The 19,736-nt window shown below is 48.0% G+C and overlaps 1 protein-coding gene and 2 non-coding genes across 3 annotated transcripts; 1 reads left to right on the top strand and 2 right to left on the bottom strand.

Moving 5' to 3' along the window:
• Nucleotides 1-68: 68 nt before the first annotated feature.
• trnan-guu (transfer RNA asparagine (anticodon GUU)) lies at nucleotides 69-142 on the top strand. The gene has a single exon. It is a non-coding gene; the product is annotated as a tRNA-Asn (tRNA).
• Nucleotides 143-614: 472 nt separating this feature from the next.
• trnaf-gaa (transfer RNA phenylalanine (anticodon GAA)) lies at nucleotides 615-687 on the bottom strand. The gene has a single exon. It is a non-coding gene; the product is annotated as a tRNA-Phe (tRNA).
• Nucleotides 688-12,429: 11,742 nt separating this feature from the next.
• Nucleotides 12,430-16,904, bottom strand: LOC136731024 (G-protein coupled receptor 22-like). The gene has a single exon (XM_066697648.1). It carries the CDS (start codon nucleotides 16,902-16,904, stop codon nucleotides 15,237-15,239), a length of 1,668 nt encoding a protein of 555 aa, XP_066553745.1. The 3' UTR covers nucleotides 12,430-15,236.
• Nucleotides 16,905-19,736: the final 2,832 nt, after the last annotated feature.

The raw sequence follows: 19,736 nt of genomic DNA, 5'->3' as shown, positions 1-19,736 counted from the left end.
GGAGCTGCGGGTGGAGAGCCGGTATACCGACCCTAACTCTAAGCCTAACCCTCACCCTCCTGTGCGCAGTCTCTGTGGCGCAATCGGTTAGCGCGTTCGGCTGTTAACCGAAAGGTTGGTGGTTCGAGCCCACCCAGGGACGGATCTCCTTTTGCCCCGGCCGGAACCTGTTTTATTGTGTTGGGTTTTAAAATGTCATTGAACGTCATTAATGCGTGTGTGTTTATGTGTGTAGGTGTGTATGTATTGTTTGTATGTATTTTCTGTACAGGCGTGCCAGCAGGGTGCTGAACACGTCACACACATTGCGGATGTGCTGGACAGCCGAGCCGTTATTAACGCCTTCGTGTCCTGCGGCCGCGGCCAGTGCGCAGACAGCGGACATCAGAGCCTCAGAGCATCACAGCGCAGGACACAGCGAGCATGAGGCTCCATACAATACAATACAATACAATACAATACAATACAATACAATACAATACAATTCAATACAATACAATACAATACAATACAATACAATACAATACAATACAATAAACTCCCTCCAGCGGTCTGTCCTGCAGCCGCAGAAACCCGTCACACACACGGGGGTAAAAGGAAACGCCGCCTCGCTCTGCCGAAACCCGGGATCGAACCAGGGACCTTTAGATCTTCAGTCTAACGCTCTCCCAACTGAGCTATTTCGGCCGCTGGGAATGAGGCGCGAACATACAGGATACAAGAGCAAAGCGGAAGTGCTATAATACTGTACAACATCACTACTCCGGCCTCATACACACTGCAGGTTCAGAAGTGCAGGTCAAACATATAGGTACGATATAAAATACAGGTCCCGCAGCCTAGTTCTCCGCTCACCAGAGGGCGATCAGCGATCAGCAACACGAGTGGTGGAGGAGGCGCTGCGATAAAGCGCTCCGTGCGCCGGACCGCAGAGCCCAGTGCGCTATACTGTACTGTAACTATAGTGCGCTATACTGTAACTATAGTGCGTTATACTGTACTGTAACTATAGTGCGTTATACTGTAACTATAGTGCGTTATACTGTACTGTAACTATAGTGCGCTATACTGTAACTATAGTGCGTTATACTGTAACTATAGTGCGTTATACTGTACTGTAACTATAGTGCGCTATACTGTAACTATAGTGCGTTATACTGTAACTATAGTGCGTTATACTGTACTGTAACTATAGTGCGCTGTACTGTAACTATAGTGTGCTATACTGTACTGTAACTATAGTGCGTTATACTGTAACTATAGTGCGTTATACTGTACTGTAACTATAGTGCGTTATACTGTACTGTAACTATAGTGCGTTATACTGTAACTATAGTGCGTTATACTGTACTGTAACTATAGTGCGTTATACTGTACTGTAACTATAGTGCGCTATACTGTACTGTAACTATAGTGCGTTATACTGTAACTATAGTGCGTTATACTGTAACTATAGTGCGTTATACTGTACCTATAGTGCGTTATACTGTACTGTAACTATAGTGCGTTATACTGTACCTATAGTGCGTTATACTGTACTGTAACTATAGTGCGTTATACTGTAACTATAGTGCGTTATACTGTAACTATAGTGCGTTATACTGTACTGTAACTATAGTGCGTTATACTGTAACTATAGTGCGTTATACTGTACCTATAGTGCGTTATACTGTACTGTAACTATAGTGCGTTATACTGTAACTATAGTGCGCTATACTGTAACTATAGTGCGTTATACTGTACTGTAACTATAGTGCGTTATACTGTAACTATAGTGCGTTATACTGTACTGTAACTATAGTGCGCTATACTGTAACTATAGTGCGTTATACTGTAACTATAGTGCGCTATACTGTACTGTAACTATAGTGCGTTATACTGTAACTATAGTGCGTTATACTGTACTGTAACTATAGTGCGTTATACTGTACTGTAACTATAGTGCGCTGTACTGTAACTATAGTGTGCTATACTGTACTGTAACTATAGTGCGCTATACTGTACTGTAACTATAGTGCGTTATACTGTAACTATAGTGCGTTATACTGTACTGTAACTATACTGTAACTATAGTGCGCTATACTGTACTGTAACTATAGTGCGTTATACTGTAACTATAGTGCGTTATACTGTACTGTAACTATAGTGCGTTATACTGTAACTATAGTGCGTTATACTGTACTGTAACTATAGTGCGTTATACTGTAACTAGTGTGTTATACTGTACTGTAACTATAGTGTGTTATACTGTACTGTAACTATAGTGCGCTGTACTGTTACTATAGTGTGCTATACTGTACTGTAACTATAGTGCGTTATACTGTACTGTAACTATAGTGCGCTGTACTGTAACTATAGTGTGCTATACTGTACTGTAACTATAGTGCGTTATACTGTACTGTAACTATAGTGCGTTATACTGTAACTATAGTGCGTTATACTGTACTGTAACTATAGTGCGTTATACTGTAAGTATAGTGCGTTATACTGTACTGTAACTATAGTGCGTTATACTGTAACTATAGTGCGTTATACTGTACTGTAACTATAGTGCGTTATACTGTAACTATAGTGCGTTATACTGTACTGTAACTATAGTGCGTTATACTGTAACTATAGTGCGTTATACTGTAACTATAGTGCGTTATACTGTACTGTAACTAGTGCGTTATACTGTACTGTAACTATACTGTAACTATAGTGCGTTATACTGTACTGTAACTATAGTGCGCTATACTGTACTGTAACTATAGTGAGTTATACTGTACTGTAACTATAGTGCGTTGTACTGTACTGTAACTATAGTGCGCTATACTGTATTGTAACTATAGTGAGTTATACTGTACTGTAACTATAGTGCGCTATACTGTATTGTAACTATAGTGAGTTATACTGTACTGTAACTATAGTGCGCTGTACTGTACTGTAACTATAGTGCGTTATACTGTAACTATAGTGCGTTATACTGTACTGTAACTATAGTGCGTTATACTGTACTGTAACTATAGTGCGCTATACTGTACTGTAACTATAGTGCGCTATACTGTACTGCTCTGTACTGCAGTGCTATAGTGTCAGTGCTGGTCAGTGCTCTTTCGCTCTCAGGCTGCAGTGGGAGGAATGGCCACCAGGGGGAGCTGCCTTCTAGCTCTTGTGCAGATCGGTTCTCCGTGTCATTAAAATGACATTGAGGAGCAGCAGAGGGGGGTCGACCGTCGGCGGGACAGCAAGCAGACGAGTCTTCAGTCAGCAGCTGCGCTCACAACCGGCGGCTTTCACTTGTATGTGTCACTCTGTCAGTGTGTCAGTGATGGCAGAGTATCAGTATCTTGTGTTTTGTCATTATTGTTCTATGTCCCTGAAGCTGCTGAAACCGCACTATGACAACCTGTTACAATTATGTCACAATCCACTAATCCCCCCCATCCCGTCAGTGTGTGACTCCGCCCCTCACACGTCACAGGAGAGTCTAGCCTCGTCAATCATGTCATCCAGTTATGGATTGAGTGAGTCTGATAGATATTGGGTGGGATCACAACCTGCTGAATCTCCTCAACTTCGGGTTCAGAAGAAAAATGAAAAAGCTGCCATTGATGAAGCTGCATCAGTGAGACCCCCAGCCCTGTCCCCTCCCTCTCCAGCGCCACTCCTCCCCTTCTCCCTCTCTCCCTGTCTCCCCTCGTCATCTTCCCCTCAGTATCTCTGCTCCCTTTCCCCCTCCTGTCCTCCCTGTCCCCCTCTGTTATTCTCCCCCACCATCTCTCTCTCTCTCGCTCAGCCCTTTCTCATTCAAGGTGACTTTCTGCTCTCTCCAGTCACTGCAGATGCATCCCTTTGTTCCGGGAGGGATGAGTGTGGAAGAGAGAGAGAGAGAGAGAGAGAGGGGGGAAGAGGAAAGAGGAGGGAGTGGTGATAGTGTGCCAGTGTGTGTGTGTGTGTGTGTTTGCTTTTGACATTACGCTGTGTTTATTGGTCCAGCTGGATTCAGTCCATCTCTGAGCTCAGCCCTGGGCAGAGAGCCAGCTCAGCCCTGTCCCCTCTCTCTGTCTCTTTCTCTCTCTATCTCCATCTCCATTTATCTCTCTCTATCACTAGTTCCATCTCTCTCTCTCTCTCTCTCTCTCTCCCCCTCTCTCCCTCTCTCTCCCTCTATGTTGTAGTCCCTCCTACCTGTTCTAGCATGATCAGTACCCCAGATCCCTGGTGTGGCCCCCCAGTCCCGTGACTAATAATAATTTGGGAAACATTGTAAGTAATTCAGATCCATCAAGTGGCTTCAGTTTTGTTCTGCAGTCCCCCCCTTTTCCCTTTCCACACTTTCCTTTAATTGAAAAATTGACTCTAATGATCTTGTCTTCATTAATCAATCTGTAACCCGTGAGTGTCCCGTCCCCCCCAGTGTGTGTGCGTGTGCGTGTGTCTATCTAGCTCATCCAGAACTCTGCGGCTCGTCTGGTGTCTCTCTGCCCCGATTCCCACACGCTACTCCACTGCTCCGCTCCTTCCACTGGCTCCTGATACCAGCATGCATTCAGTTCAAGACACTGACCCTCACCTACCGCAGTCCTGACCAGAGTCCACCTCTACCTTCAGACCCTCGTCTCTCCATACATCCCTTCCAGACCACTGTGGTGTTCTGATGCCAGAAGACTAACTCTGCCTCCTCTCCACTCTCCTTCCTCCAGAGCCGCTCCTTCTCATCCTTGGCCCCTAAGTGGAGGAACGACCTGCCCACTGAAGTCAAAACAGCAGAGTCTCTGACCTCCTTCTGGCGCTTACTCAAGACACATCTTTTCAGACAGTACTTGTAATTTAGTCCTTTACTCTCCTGTAAGAGTGCACTTATACACCGCTTTGTCACACTCTTGCCTCTGCATTACTAGCACTTGTACTGTTTATTTTGATTTCCCTCGTGCTCCCTCTCCCTCAGCTCTTAACTTTGACAATCTTTAACAATCTAGGATGTAAGACCTTATATATTGTTTACTGTATATCTCGTATACACTTGTGTAAACTCTACATTTTTAAAATGTATTATGCCTGAACTGCGCATTATTATTGCACTTTGTATTGCTCTGATATTGGGTTATAAGTTGGTCATAAGTTGCCCTGGACAAGGGTTACTACTACTAATAATATCTGTCTATCTGGAAGTGTGCTTGTTCGTGTCGCTCCAGGTTTTGAATGTCTTTGAATGTCCGCCCCAGAGCCCAGTCTCTCCTCTCAGAGTTCTGTGTTCCTCTGTTTTCCTTTTTCTTTTCTTCTCTTCCTGCATCACCGTGTTGAACTGCAGTTTGCTTTACCTCTGTGTGCGTGTTTGTGCGTGCGTGTGTTTCTCTCTCTGACTGTTTTGGACTCTTTCCCACTATATCTCTGATTTCCACTGTCTCTCTGTTCCTCTTGTTCCCTCCCTCCCTCTCTCCTCCACCCATCCTCTCTACCTCTACCTTTGATCCTCTCCTTTTCTCCCTCTTTCCCCCTTCCATTTTGTCATCTGCCTCACTTCTTCTCCCTCTGATTCCCTCTCCCTCACTTCCTCCTTTAATTTTCTCTCTCTCTGGTGTGTGAGAAGAAGGAGGAAAGTTTATTTTTATTTTTTCTACAGTCTGTGAACGAGGAGAGCTAGCAAGTGTGCGGGAGAGAGAGAGAGAGAGAGAGAGAGAGAGAGAGAGAGAGAGAGAGAGAGAGACAGGAGAATTGGTGCATGAGAGGAAGAGAGAAGGGAGTGCCTGCCTGAGAGGAAGAGAGTGAAAGGGGTTAAGAGAGGGAGAGCAAGTGTGCGTAACATTGATGGAGAGAGAGGGAGTGCAGGGAGGGAAGAGAGGAGGATGAAGAGAGGAGGCCTAAGGAGGGGGAGAGAGGGGTTGAGTGGAAGGGGTGGAGAGAGAGAGAGAGAGAGAGAGAGAGAGAGAGAGAGAGAGAAGGAATAAAGCAGTAAAGCAAATCTGGGGCAGGCTGCTAAATTTAGGGTGACTGAGCCTCTGACATCACAGTGTCTCCAGCTCCCCCTGGGGATGACTGATCAATCGACAGAGAGAGAGAGAGAGGGGGAATGAGGGAAAAGGAGGATGGGTGGAGGAGGGAGGGAAAGAGGGGGAGGAGGGATGCACACTGTAAAAATATCAGTGTTAAAAATGTGCCTAAAATTAGCAATTCAGTGCTTTTAAAGAATCTGCCAATGGGGGAAGATCATTATCTAAGTAAGATTCAAAAATAATAATCTCTATTTGGCAAAATCCTCAGCACCTGAAAATGCTCTTTCCCTCCATCGAGGCCACAGTCATCTCGCTCCAGGGACCTCGTCGTGCCGGCAGCAGCACCAGGGTTTGTCTTCCTGGTAGAAAAAAAAAATGAAGAAACAAACAAAAATATCCCTCAGATCACTGACTCAGTGCTTCTCAATCAGCTGACGCGTCTGACGAGATCTTTTTAAAGACGCGAGTCTGAGTCTGAGCCGCCGCTCCTCTGCGCCTCAAACCTGCTGCTTCCCCGCGCGAACTGAGCGGCTTAACGGAGACGGATGATCTCGCCAGGATGTTATTGTGTTACGGGCCTGCGGTCGCACCGTGTCTGGTGCGCTGGGATATATTAGGCACTCAGAACTTTCCTAAACCCCCCCACCATCCTCCTCCTCTGAAAGAGCTGCGTACTGTAGGCCCTGAGCACGGAGATGCGGTTATCTGCACATTGTGCCGTGCAGGTGTGTGTGTAATAGAGTGTGTGCATGTGGCTGTGCATGGGAGTTTGTCCCAGCTTACGTGTATTGTCTGCTTGCTTTTATATCCCCCCGCGTTTCTCTGTTTCTGTCTCTTTCTCACTCTGACCTCCACTCTCTCTCCCTCCCTCCCTCTGTCTCTATGTTCTAGTCCCTCTCACCTGTTCTAGAATGATCCGTAACATTGTATGTAATTCAGCTCCGTTAAGCAGCTACAGTTTTGCTATATGTAGGTCATTTGTATTTGTATCCAGATCTCCCCTCCCCAGGAGCACACTTTCCTTTAATTGAACAATTTACTCTAATGGACTTGTCTTCATTAATCAATCTGTAACCTGTGGGGGCCCCCCCACCACAGTGTTTAAGCTGTGGGTGACTGGGCTGGACTGGGCTGATGGGGATGGGTGGGGGGGTCAGGAGTCTCCACAGTAACCTGAAGGACTTTGGTTTTGTAAAGTTTAGCTGCTAACTGACACAACCTGCATACCGGCCTGAGAGAAGGGACACAGGGGTGTTGTCTCTGTGTCTGTCTGTCCGATACTGCAATTTCCGCTGGCATTCCACGACCTTAACACACGTGATTCCATGTGTGCCAATCGCTTTTCCGCAATCCATCTTTCAAAGATGGACGGAACCAATCGAATGTCTGTATTCCATCCTTGAAAGACGGATTCGTCCAATCACATGCTTGACACGCGTCTCGGCGGCACTGTGTCTCACAGCGACAGTAAAAGGTTTATATCTTAACCAGATGAGCACAATGGCGCAGAGGAAATATACATCCATTTTCCATATTGTGTAACGTCCCAGCAAAGTGTCCTGAGTGTCGCGAAAACCTGGACTGGTGCTGAGACGGCGGTGCTCACCCTGAATGACCGGCTTTCAGCGAATCTGTGTCTTTGCATCGTGATGCCCCAAAACCGCTGTTGTTATTTGAAGAATTTGATTAAATTCTTATTAAAATCATAATCAAATACTTTTTTGTTTTGGTTTTTCTCGTCAGTTTGCTCGACTCTCATTGGCTGCTGCTGGTCTCCATTATTTAACCCGTGTGCTGAGCCTGGCACAGTGAGCGCCATCATATGCGCTGTGATGAGAGTAACATCAGCGCAACCTATACACCTAGTCCCCTATACCAGATAACGCTAGTAATGCTATCGAGATGATATCATCATATCAGCAGTGCAGTGAGTCCTACTCTTAGGCTAAATGTCATGTTGTCTAGCTAGCTACATATTCAGTTTACAGTAGCTCATGTTATCCTCACTCAGTGGTCCTCAGCCCTGGCCCTGGAGGAGCCTCTACCCTTCCAACTGAGCTCTCAGTTCCTTAATTGACCCTTAATTGAAGTACCAATCTGATTAGATTTCACTTTTTAAATTGTGTAATCAAATAGTTGGTTCTTTAATAAGTTATTTATACAATGCTATACTTAACTTTAAACCCCTACTGTTTAAAATAATTAAAACGCTCAAATTAAGAAATTACAGATTGTATGCACATGCGTGTGTGCAGGTGTGTGTAATAGAGTGTGTGCATGTTGGTGTATGTGCATGTGGTTGTGTGTGGGAATTTGTACCAGCTTATATGTGTGTTGTCTGCTTGCTTTTATATCATCCTGCAGTGTTACTCTGTTTTTGTCTCTTTCTCTTTCTCCCTTGTTGCCGGGGTGTTCATTCCTTAATTTCTTAATTTCTTTTATTCATGTTTTTCTGCTCCCCTGGCACTGCTCTTTCAGGTCTGTTTTTAGCCGCAGTGTTGTACGCTATGCAGTGATGTGTTACATAAAGGCGCTATAGTAAATAAAGACTGATGGATTGATTGATTGAGACATGAAGGTGCAACACAGGTACGCACACACACACACACACACACACACACACACACAACACACACAGACTCACAGGTATGCACACACACACACACACACAAAGACACACGCACACTCACGCTATCTTGGTGCTGTTTGCATGTACAGAGCTCCTGTCAGACACACATTGTGCAATATGTACCACTGCACTGCATTGTATGGTGTTGTATTTTGTGTGTGTGTACTGGTGTCTTGCTGTGTGTGTGTGTGTGTGTGTGTGTGTGTGTGTGTGTGTGCTTTTGCTGCTGTGTTCAGTGTGTTCTATTTGTAAATGTGTGTGGGTGTGTGAATTTTACATTATCTACTTCTCTCTCTCTCCCTCCCCCCTCTCCCTCTCTATCTTTCTCTCTCTCTCAGTCCTGCTCCCCCCCCGGCAGTACAGCCTACACACCTGACTCTCACAACCCCTGCATCTCATTAACACTGAACTACCTGCACACTACACAAGCACACGCACACGTACAAACTTCAATACACAATGCATACATACATACACTGATCAGCCATAACATTATGACCACCTGCCTAATGTTGTGTAGGTCCCAAAACAGCCCTGACCCGTCGAGGGCATGGACTCCACTAGACCTCTGAAGGTGTGCTGTGGTATCTGGCACCAAGACGTTAGCAGCAGATCCTTTAAGTCCTGTAAGTTGTGAGGTGGGGCCTCCATGGATCGGACTTGTTTGTCCAGCACATCCCACAGATGCTCGATTGGATTGAGATCTGTGGAATTTGGAGGCCAAGTCAACACCCTGAACTCGTGATTCATCAGACCAGGCCACCTTCTTCCATTGCTCCATGGTCCAGTTCTGATGCTCACGTACCCATTGTAGGCGCTTTCGGCAGTGGACAGGGGTCAGCATGGGCACCCTGACTGGTCTGCGGCTACGCAGCCCCATACGCAACAAACTGTGATGCACTGTGTGTTCTGACTCCTTTCTATCAGAACCAGCATTCACTTTTTCAGCAATTTGAGCTACAGTAGCTCGTCTGTTGGATCGGACCACACGGGCCAGCCTTCGCTCCCCACGTGCATCAGTGAGCCTTGGCCAACCATGACCCTGTCGCCGGTTCACCGCTTTTCCTTCCTTGGACACTTTTGATAGGTACTGACCACTGCAGACCGGGAACACCCCACAAGAGCTGCAGTTTTGGAAATGCTCTGACCCAGTCGTCTAGCATCACAATTTGGCCCTTGTCAAAGTCGCTCAGATCCTCACGCTGCCCATTTTTCCTGCTTCTAACACATCAACTTTGAGGACAAAATGTTCACTTGCTGCCTAATATATCCCACCCACTGACAGGTGCCATGATAACAAGATTATCAGTGTTACTCACTTCACCTGTCAGTGGTCATAATGTTATGCCTGATCAGTGTATACTATATTTGTACATGTATATTTTCTGTCTTAGTGTGGGAACAGCAGAGAGACACAGACTGGCCAACCAGCCCGACGCACCCTGCTTCTCTCCCTCTCTCCCCAATTTCCGCCTCCCTCTCTCTCTCTCTACCTCCTCATCTCTCCTTCCCCACCTTCTTTTCCCCTCTCCCTTCTTCCCTCTCTCTCTCACCCCCTCTCCCCTGCCTCCACTCCTTCCCCGCCGCGGCTCTGTTAGTTCTGACTCCACTGTGATGTTGTCGATTGTCAGTTTATAAACGGGAGCCGACAGAGCGGACGAGAGGAGCGCCTCTTGCCTGTGAAGATACCTGTGTGACACCTGCTCCTCTGCCTTATTTATGAGCTCCTTCTGTCTCTGTGTGTGTGTTTATATATATATATATATATATATATATATATATATATATATATATATATATGAGTGAGAGAGAGAGAGAGAGGTAAGTAGGTATGCTTGTACACACACACAAATATATTCTTTACACATACATATCTGTAAACACATGCATATTAATGTCAGTGATACATAGCATATAAATATGATTTACATATGTATTGATGCATTAACATTAACTGTTCACATATATACGCGTGTATTTATAGAAATACATAAACAAATATGTATATATATAACTAATGCATACATGCATATTTATATGATTGGATGTATGCATATTTATGTATTACAATTATGTATATGTCCAGAATATTTAATATACATCCCTATACACATGCAAACACATCAATATGTATATATGCATACATGTAACAGACATGAACAGTATATATTCATATGAAGATATTTTTTTCATATTCAAAAAATAAATATATATATATGCTGAAGTCTGGGGCGCAGAATCCGGAGGCTTATTATTTATATGTATATGGGGGGTCTGGAAACAACATGCTGCCCATCGAAACAAGTAGAAATGTCAATAAAGAGTCAATAAAGGATGGTGATTTACAAATATATAAGTAGTATTGTGTGCAGTCAAATGTGTTTATGCACATAATAATTTTGCATGTGTACATATCTGTTAGGTATTTGTATATATATTTAAATATGAATATATGTTTTAATGCAAGGAAGTGATTACATATTTGTCTATATAAATATGTTGTATATTTAAGGTAAATTATGTATTTGTTTTTATATGTATGTATTTATAAATATAGTTTGTTTGTATATATACATAAATATGACGACAAACTGAACGTGTATGTTTAAACGAAAAGAAAGACCACTTGAAACACTCAGGAGATTCTGTAGCCATGTGGCAAAAGGTTTTGTGGTCTGACTAAACAAAAATGAAACATTTTGGCATAAGATTTGGAATAAACCCAGCGATGCGGCAGGGACTGGGGCTCTTCTCAGGATAGAAGGAGAGATGAATGGAGCGAAGTACAGAGAAGTCCTTTAGGGAAATCTGCTGCCCTGTGAAAGAAAGCTGAAACTGAAGCACACACCCAGCTCCCAGCTGAGGAACAATAGATAAAGGTCCCTGAGTGGCCCAGTCAGAGCCCCGGCCTCAATCCAATTGAGAATGTGTGGCAGGACTTGAAGTTCGGTGTCCATCCACGCTGCCCGAGGAACCGGACGGAGTTGGGACAGGTGAAGGAGAATGTCTGTAAAGGAGAATGGTCAGATATTGACACTCCCAGCTGTTATTGCTGCCGAAGCTGCTTCCAACACGTATTAACTCGGGGTGGAGACGTACAATTATGATGTTTCAGTTGTAATATATTTTTTCACAATAAAGACATTTTTCCACTTCCAACAATGTGCAGTTCAATGTGTAGACCTCAGTGGAAAAAAATATAGAATTGAAATGCAATAATCTCTGAGACAACAAAATGTGAAAAAAGTTCAGGGGGTTGTAGACTTCCAATAGGCACTGTGTATTTATAAATATATGTGTGTGTAAGTGGAAATGATTGAAGATGAATGTGGATGTACTGGAGGGCAATTATAAAAGATGTATGGAGGTCAGGAGGCCAGGCCCCGCTGTGCCACACACACTGCACGGCTCTGCACAGCCTCTGCAGTGACGAACCGTGATGAACCATGAAAACTGGCCGCTCAGTGCCAGCTCTGGGAAAATTATTACATTTTTTGGGGCCCTGACATGTCACCCAGGCTGTTTCATGTTACCCTGGGCAGTGTGTGTCTGAGAGAGAGAGAGTGAGAGTGAGAGTGTGTGTGTGTGTGAGAGAGATAGAGAGTGTGTGTGTGTGTTTGTGTGTTATATAGAACTGGCCAGCCACTCCCAAAAGTTCCCCAGTGACCTCTTCTGACCCCTGACCCCTAAAGATTCAACCCTCGAGTGACCCCACCCCAGTACACACAGACAGGAGTCGTACAGCAGAGCCCAAGTGAAATATTCAATTTTTAATCAAGACTTCAATAGTTGATCTTCTCTATAAAGAAATACAATAAAATAAATAACACAATATACATCATATACATTAATAAATATACATACATATATACAGTATATATATATATATATATGTATGCACATATACACACATATATACATATATATTTATATATATAATCAATATGTATGTACACTTATGTCCACTTCACAGACACGGTAGTGCAGCACAGTACACACTATACACGGCTCTACGGCTTCGCGCTACTCACAGCTAGGAGATATCAACCCCTTAGGAAAAAGTCAATAAAGAAAGGAAGGAAGAAATCAATCAATCAATCAAATAAATCAACATGTTTCTGTCCGAGGCGAGAACACTCCTGGTTTTGCCCGGGCAGCCACCTGGTGTGGAGAGCGGCAGTGCCAGGGGTGTGTGGCACGAGAGTTGTGCCGGTCCTGTGTAGACAGTGGCTGTGTGCAAGTGTGAGTGTCTGTGAGTGTGTGTCAGAGTGTGTGTGTGTGTGTCAGAGTGTGTGTGTGTGGAGACTTAGGGCTGCACAAAATCAAAGCTTTGACCTCCCCGCAAATTGCAATTGACCGAGTTGTTCCCTCTCACGTTGTGATGTATAAAGAGTATGAAGTGGCTTCCAACAATCAATAAACACTACAGATCTACAGATCTGTGCTGGGAGATTTGTGGGAAGCTCAGAGCTGTGATTCAGCCCTGGATGTGTGTTTCCAGGGCTCCCAACCCGGATCCCCACGTGCGTCCAGTCGAGCTCTCAGTGACTTAACAGAACCGATCAATCAGGGCTCAGAAAAGTATTTTAAACAGCTGGAGATTGCAAGTTAAATATAAAATGATATAAAGCACCTGAGTTCTCCAACTCTGCGTGAGTTAAACAAGTATAGGAGTCAGTTTAAGCAAGTCAGGAGTTCAGTGAGGGTTTTAATTAATTAATTGGGAGCGCAGCTGGAACATGAACAACCCAGGCACCAGGGACCAGGCTGGGCACCACTTGGTGTTTGTGTGTGTGTGCATGTGTTTGTTTTTGTGTGGAGCGGATAAAATACACGACCTGCAAAGTGTTGGGTGCCCAGTGTGCGTCTGTCTGGGTGGGAGGGGTGGGGCTTGGGGTCAGCTGGGGAAAGTGAAGGTCAGAGGGCATTCAGAGAGTCCGATCAATGACCCTCTCCAGCTCACAGACCCCCTCACCCCTACCCACCATCACCATAAATTAAGAATAAATAACTACAATTAAAATTATAAAAAGAGGGGATGTCGTCTTTGTACATCTTTCATCTCGGGAGAGAAATGAACCACACTATATAAAAGGAACCTGAAATATTTCTCACATTATTATTATTGTTTATTCTTTATTATTGTTGATATTTCTTTTTGCTGTTTTCATTTGCACACCTGTATTGTATTGCTACCATCTCTGGTTGTCCCAGCAGAGGAGTGGTCCCCTCGGTCCCCTCCTGACCCGGCCCGTCTTGTCCGGTCTCTCCAGGTCCACTTGAAAGTCCATTAGTGTCTTTTTACTTCCTGTGGGAAAAGCTGGTTGTAAGTCTCAGAGGTGGCGGGGGGCCACACTGACCGCGATGGAAAGTTCAGTCAGTAAGGATCCCCTCTTGTCCTTGTCTTCCTCTCCCTCCTGCTTCATCCTCCACCTTTCTGTCTCTTTCTTTTCCTCTTCCTCTCTGCACTGAGGAAGGGCAGTGACATTCTGGATATTCACAGACACTCACACACACACTCACTCATACACTCTCTCTCTCACACATCCTAGAGCAGAGGAACCCAGCCCTGGCCCCTGAGAGTCCATCAGGTCATCTTTGTGTCTTCAGTGTGTGAGTGTGAGAGAGAGTGTGTGTGTGTGTGTGTGTGTGTGTGTGTGTAGATCTGCCCAGAGAGTTGTTCCACTCTCTCTCTAATTGGGTCCTGAGGCACAGTGTTGCCAGGCTGCCACCGGCACTCCTGCACCTGCACTGCACGGGGACTGCGCCACTCGCTAACGAGTGCTAATTAACACACCTGTCCTGACACTGACAAGCACCTCGCACCGTGGGGATGGGAGCAGAGCGGAGGTTTTTTATTATTAATCTCCTGTGTCCAAGGCGACACGTTCACAAACAACATTTCTGGGAACTGGAACGAGGTTAATGCTGAGTTTCCTTAAATGCATCATGTGCTGGAGACCCTGCTGGACTGGACTGTATCTTTCAGGACCAGGGCTGAGACCCTGCTCGACTGGACTGTGTCTCTACTCTGTGCTGTGATTCAACCATGACTAAAATGTTTTTGTTAATTAATGAAAAGATGGTGCAGGATTTAAGGGGGAACCGGAGAGAACCAGACAGGAGAGGAGCTGTGTGCTTTTAAGACTCTCCCAGATCCAGGAGATAAAGGAGACAGAGGTGTAGGGGGAGAGAGAGAGATGAATGGAGAGGGAGAGGGATGGAGGGCTGGTTTAATGGAAATTGATTTCAACAGTATGAGACAAATTTGACTGGGCCGGGTTTGCCACCACAGGGGACAGACGGACGGACAGAAAGAAAGACCCTTATGGAACTAACATATGCTTTCCATGTGTGGTAGATGTATGAGATATATAGCATTTCTGTCTATTTTTGCATACATAAAATGCAGGGGATATATGAAATATATTTCAGTCTGTAAACCACATATTCTTCTATATGTTGAAAATAGATGGTAGATATTAACCTCACCATTTATTTTGAACATATTAATAACATGAACCTGAGAGACGCAGACACCAGACTGGACAGGACTGGATTGTACTGGACTGTAGTGGTCCCTCCAGGACCAGGGCTCCCTCCCTCTCATCTCCTCTCTCTCTGCCCCCGCCTCACTCCCGAACTGCCTCGGTCAGGCAGCGGTCCGTGGCGTCGCTGCACTCCAGACGGACCTTGCGGCCCTTGCGCGGTTCCACCCAGGAGTTGTGGATGACGGTGCCGCTGGGCGCGGGGTCCACCTGCAGCAGGGACACCACCCTCTTCTTCACCTTGGTCTTCAGCACCTTGCGCAGCTTCTGCCGGGTGAAGGCGTAGAGCAGCGGGTGGAAGATGGTCGTGCCATAGGCCATGGCCAGGAAGCAGATGCGCAGCTTGACCAGCTGGTCACTGGGGCCCAGGCACAGGATGAGCACATTGACCACAGAGATGGGCGCCCAGCAGCCCAGGAAGGTGGAGATGATGACCAGGGACATCTTGAAGACCCGGCGCTGGCGCTCCCGTCGGTCGCGGTGCCGCCGCACGGCCCGGCGCAGGGCGATGATGGCCGACACCGAGGCCTGCACCCCCATGGCCGCCGCCGCCGCTGCCGCCACCCCGCCCTCGCCCAGCCCGGCCCCCAGCGCCCCGCCCCCCCCCGACACCGCCGGGACCTGGGGCGACAGGGGCGTGGGTGGCGGGGCGGGGTGCGGCGGGGTCGTGGCGCTGGCCGGGAGGGGCGGGGGCAGTGGCGAGGTGGGGGTAGGGGATGGCGTGGGGATGAGCGGGGGCTGGGAGAGCCGCTTGGTGTCGCTGGAGGAGCCCCCGCCCCCGCCCCCCAGCACCACGCCTCCCCCACCGGCCCCCTTCTTCTTCTTGCGTCGCTTCTTGCCCCCGCAACCCGAGCCCCGGCGCCGCTGGCTCCTCTTGAAGTGCGAGCCGATGCGAATGTTGAGCGCCTGCAGGATGCGCGAGTAGGTGACTAGCATGACCACCACGGCCAGGAAGAAGATGGGCACCTGGATGAGTAGGTGGTAGTACATGCCCAGCCCGGTGTGGTAGCCCTGCCCCCCCACACAGAGCAGCGTCCGGTTGCGCCAGGCCACACTGCCGGGAGAGGGGGCGGGCGCGGGGGCGGAGTCCGCGTCGCTTCCTGGCTCTGGCTCCGCCCGCTCGGGGCCGGACAACCTGTCCTCGGCCAGTGCGCCATCCCACCCCCCGTCCTCGGCGTCCTCTGCCCCGGCCCCGCCAAACAGCTCCACCTCCAGGAAGGGGATGAAGAAGACGGCCAGGGACACGCCCCACACAGCGGCCAGTAGGGCCCCGGCGCGACGCGGGGTCAGCACGCGGTTGGCTGGCCGCACCGAGATGTCGTAGCGGTCCATGCTGATGACCAGGACGTTGACGGCCGTGGCAATGCTGGTGAAGGTGACGCAGGCCTCGTGGAAGCAGCACACCAGGGCGATGTCGCGCTCCAGGGGCAGCAGGATGATGACGATGGTGAGCGGGACACACAGCACGCACACGATGATGTCCAGCACATGCAGGTTGACCGTCACCATGTTGCTGACTGAGTCCACCAAGTTGGACTGGGCGCAGTACAGCACCAGCACGGTGAGGTTGCTGCTGAAGCCCAGCACCAGCTCCAGCATGAGGAAGCTGGTGAGCGACACCTGGAAGCTGACCGGGTACGGGAGGTACCAGCCCGGCTCGGACCCGTCCCCGCCACCGCCCAGGCCCCCACCCCACCCGCCCCCGGCGCCGTCCGTCGTCTCCAGGAGCTCGCTGTAGCCGTCGGTCTCCATGGCTGGCTGACCCCCGTCCCCTCACGCATAGCAACAGTAACTACGCTCCCACCCAGCACCCCCCCACCCCCCCACCTCTCGGTCCCTCTCACCGCTGCGCTCCCCCCCCAACACCTCCTCCGTCGCTGTTGGTGCCGTGGAGATGACCCCGACACCCCCCCGCCCCCAAAAATCCCTCTTCCTGTGTGTCAGCGATGCGTCACGCGTCTGTCTGTCTGTCTGTCTGCCTGCCTGTCTGTCTGTCTGGCTGGCTGGCTGTGTCTCCTTTTGTCTCTCAGTTATTTCTCCTGTAGGAAAAATACAGGGGGTGGGGGTGGGGGGAAGAGAGAGAGAGAAAGGGAGAGGGGGAGAGAGGTCAGCTACTTTGTATCTCAACCCGACACTCTTCTGCCCACCCCCCCTTCAGCTGAGGTCTTTATTAATTGATCTAAATATTTGCTAATTAGACATTGTTTTTTTGGTTAATGGTCTCCAGCTCCGACTCAGTGGGAGACTGAATGAACTGCAGTGTCTCATAGATCACTTCAGATCTGCAACATCCTCTGACCCGAGAACTCGCGCAGGAGTTTAATTAAACAGAATATTTGTCTTTATTTTACGGGTTTAATTAAGTAATTATGGGCTCATGTGGCACCAAAGAGCCAGCATTCCCAGAGCAGCCTGCCCCACCACCCAGGGAATAAATACTGTAGCACCAGTACAGGGCTACACTGCAGGGTGAGCACACCCCCAGCCAATTAACTAATTAAGCTGATGGGCCCCATTACTCACAAATGGGTCACAAACATGCTCTCTCCTTTATCTCGTACAAACACACACACAGCCTCTCTCCGCCTCACAAAAATACACATACACACACACACAGGGACACTGTCATGTCTCCACAATAATTGGGCGCCAGGTGGAGTAAAAACAGAAAACCACACAGATAGAAATTATAAATAAGGACAAAGACAGAAGCCAAACAGGCAGAAATATTAGCAGGAGAAGCCGCAGGGAAAACAAAGACAAAAACCGTTCAAAACAACAACATGTCCTGAACCCTGTGCCAACGAGCCGGAGCACAAAGATAACAATGCTATAACAACAGAGTAATATGCAGATGAGATTGTGCAATAAATTGATATTCAAATGCTCACTGTTTTCTCCCGAGCCCAGTCCAGGCGTGAAGTAACCAGGGTCACAATACACTCACATCAAACCCCCAGCAGAGCAAGAGCAAAGCGTGTCTCTCTATCCCTCCCTCTGTGCCGAGTTCATACAACTCAACACCAAGAGCCAGGAAACATCAGGAGAACAAACTCTCTCACAGTCGTGACTGAGGCTTGTTACAGCACAACACTGCAGCTGTTCCACACCGCCGGGAAAAAGAGAAGAGGAAATGAATCTTAAACCCAGTGAGACGCACATCTGTGAACAGGAATAACACATAAGTAAACACCGGAGCACGGCTGTCCCGTGTCCCAGAGGCGTGGTAACCAGGCTGCTGCAGGGGGCTGGTGCGGCTGCCATCTGCCCGGCTCAGATCTGCCCCCAGGGAGACAGAGTGGTACCAAACCCAGCTGAGCTGCCACTGTGAGGCATCTGCACCCACCAGACAGACACACTATAACCCACAGATACAGACACACTATACCCCACAGACGCACACTGCACCCCACAGACACACACTGCACCCACCAGACACACAGACACACTGCACCCCACAGACACAATGCACCCCACAGACACACAGACACACTGCACCCCACAGATACACACTGCACCCCACAGACACAATGCACCCTACAGACACACAGACACACTGCACCCCACAGATACACACTGCACCCCACAGACACACCTGCACCCCACAGACACACCTGCACCCACCAGACACACAGACACACTGCACCCCACAGACACAATGCACCCTACAGACACACAGACACACTGCACCCACCAGACACACTGCACCCCACAGACACAATGCACCCTACAGACACACAGACACACTGCACCCCACAGACACACACTGCACCCCACAGACACACACTGCACCCCACAGACACAATGCACCCTACAGACACACAGACACACTGCACCCCACAGATACACACTGCACCCACCAGACACACTGCACCCCACAGACACACTGCACCCCACAGACACAATGCACCCCACAGACACAATGCACCCCACAGACACACAGACACACTGCACCCCACAGATACACACTGCACCCCACAGACACACACTGCACCCCACAGACACACACTGCACCCAACCAGACACATACTGCACCCCACCAGCTGAGTTTTTCCTTCTAGTGACAGTGTCATGCTGCACAGTACTCTGTTGTACTGCGCCATACCTGTGCAGGGGCCTGTGCTCACAGGACTACTTGTGTTTGCAGACTGGGCTGCAAAACTACTGCAGAGTCAAAGTCAACACAGACAGGTACTCCGGGAGCAGAGTGCATTACAGTTCATATACAGTGCAGTAAAGTGTGGTACAGCACATAACAGTGCTGTGCAGTGCAGGACAATACCTGTACATTGTGCTACAGTGCTGTACATGCATGCACAATACAGTGAGGGGCACTACAACACATTATAGTGCAGTAAAGTGCAGAAAAAAGTGTCACAGCAACAGCACAGCGCAGATCACACACAGTCTCTCACTCTCTCTCTCACACTCACACACAGACATTAACACATTCTCTCTCAGACGCACACACACAGACAGACACACACATAGCCCAGCCACCCACTCCCACTCCCACTCCTTCTCTCCATCTCTTCTTCTCCGACTCTCTCCCTCCTCCTCTCTCTCTCTCTCTCTCTCTCTCAT

Source organism: Amia ocellicauda, chromosome 3 (genome assembly GCF_036373705.1).
Source record: "Amia ocellicauda isolate fAmiCal2 chromosome 3, fAmiCal2.hap1, whole genome shotgun sequence".
In the NCBI taxonomy this organism is placed as follows: Eukaryota; Metazoa; Chordata; class Actinopteri; order Amiiformes; family Amiidae; genus Amia; species Amia ocellicauda.
The sequence above is the reverse complement of the archived record's forward strand: the minus strand, read 5'-3'. Positions and strand labels throughout refer to the sequence as shown.

Bases quoted from the DNA above. Each gene is read 5' to 3' on its own strand.
- LOC136731024 (XM_066697648.1), bottom strand. From the start codon at position 16,904: ATGGAGACCGACGGCTACAGCGAGCTCCTGGAGACGACGGACGGCGCC.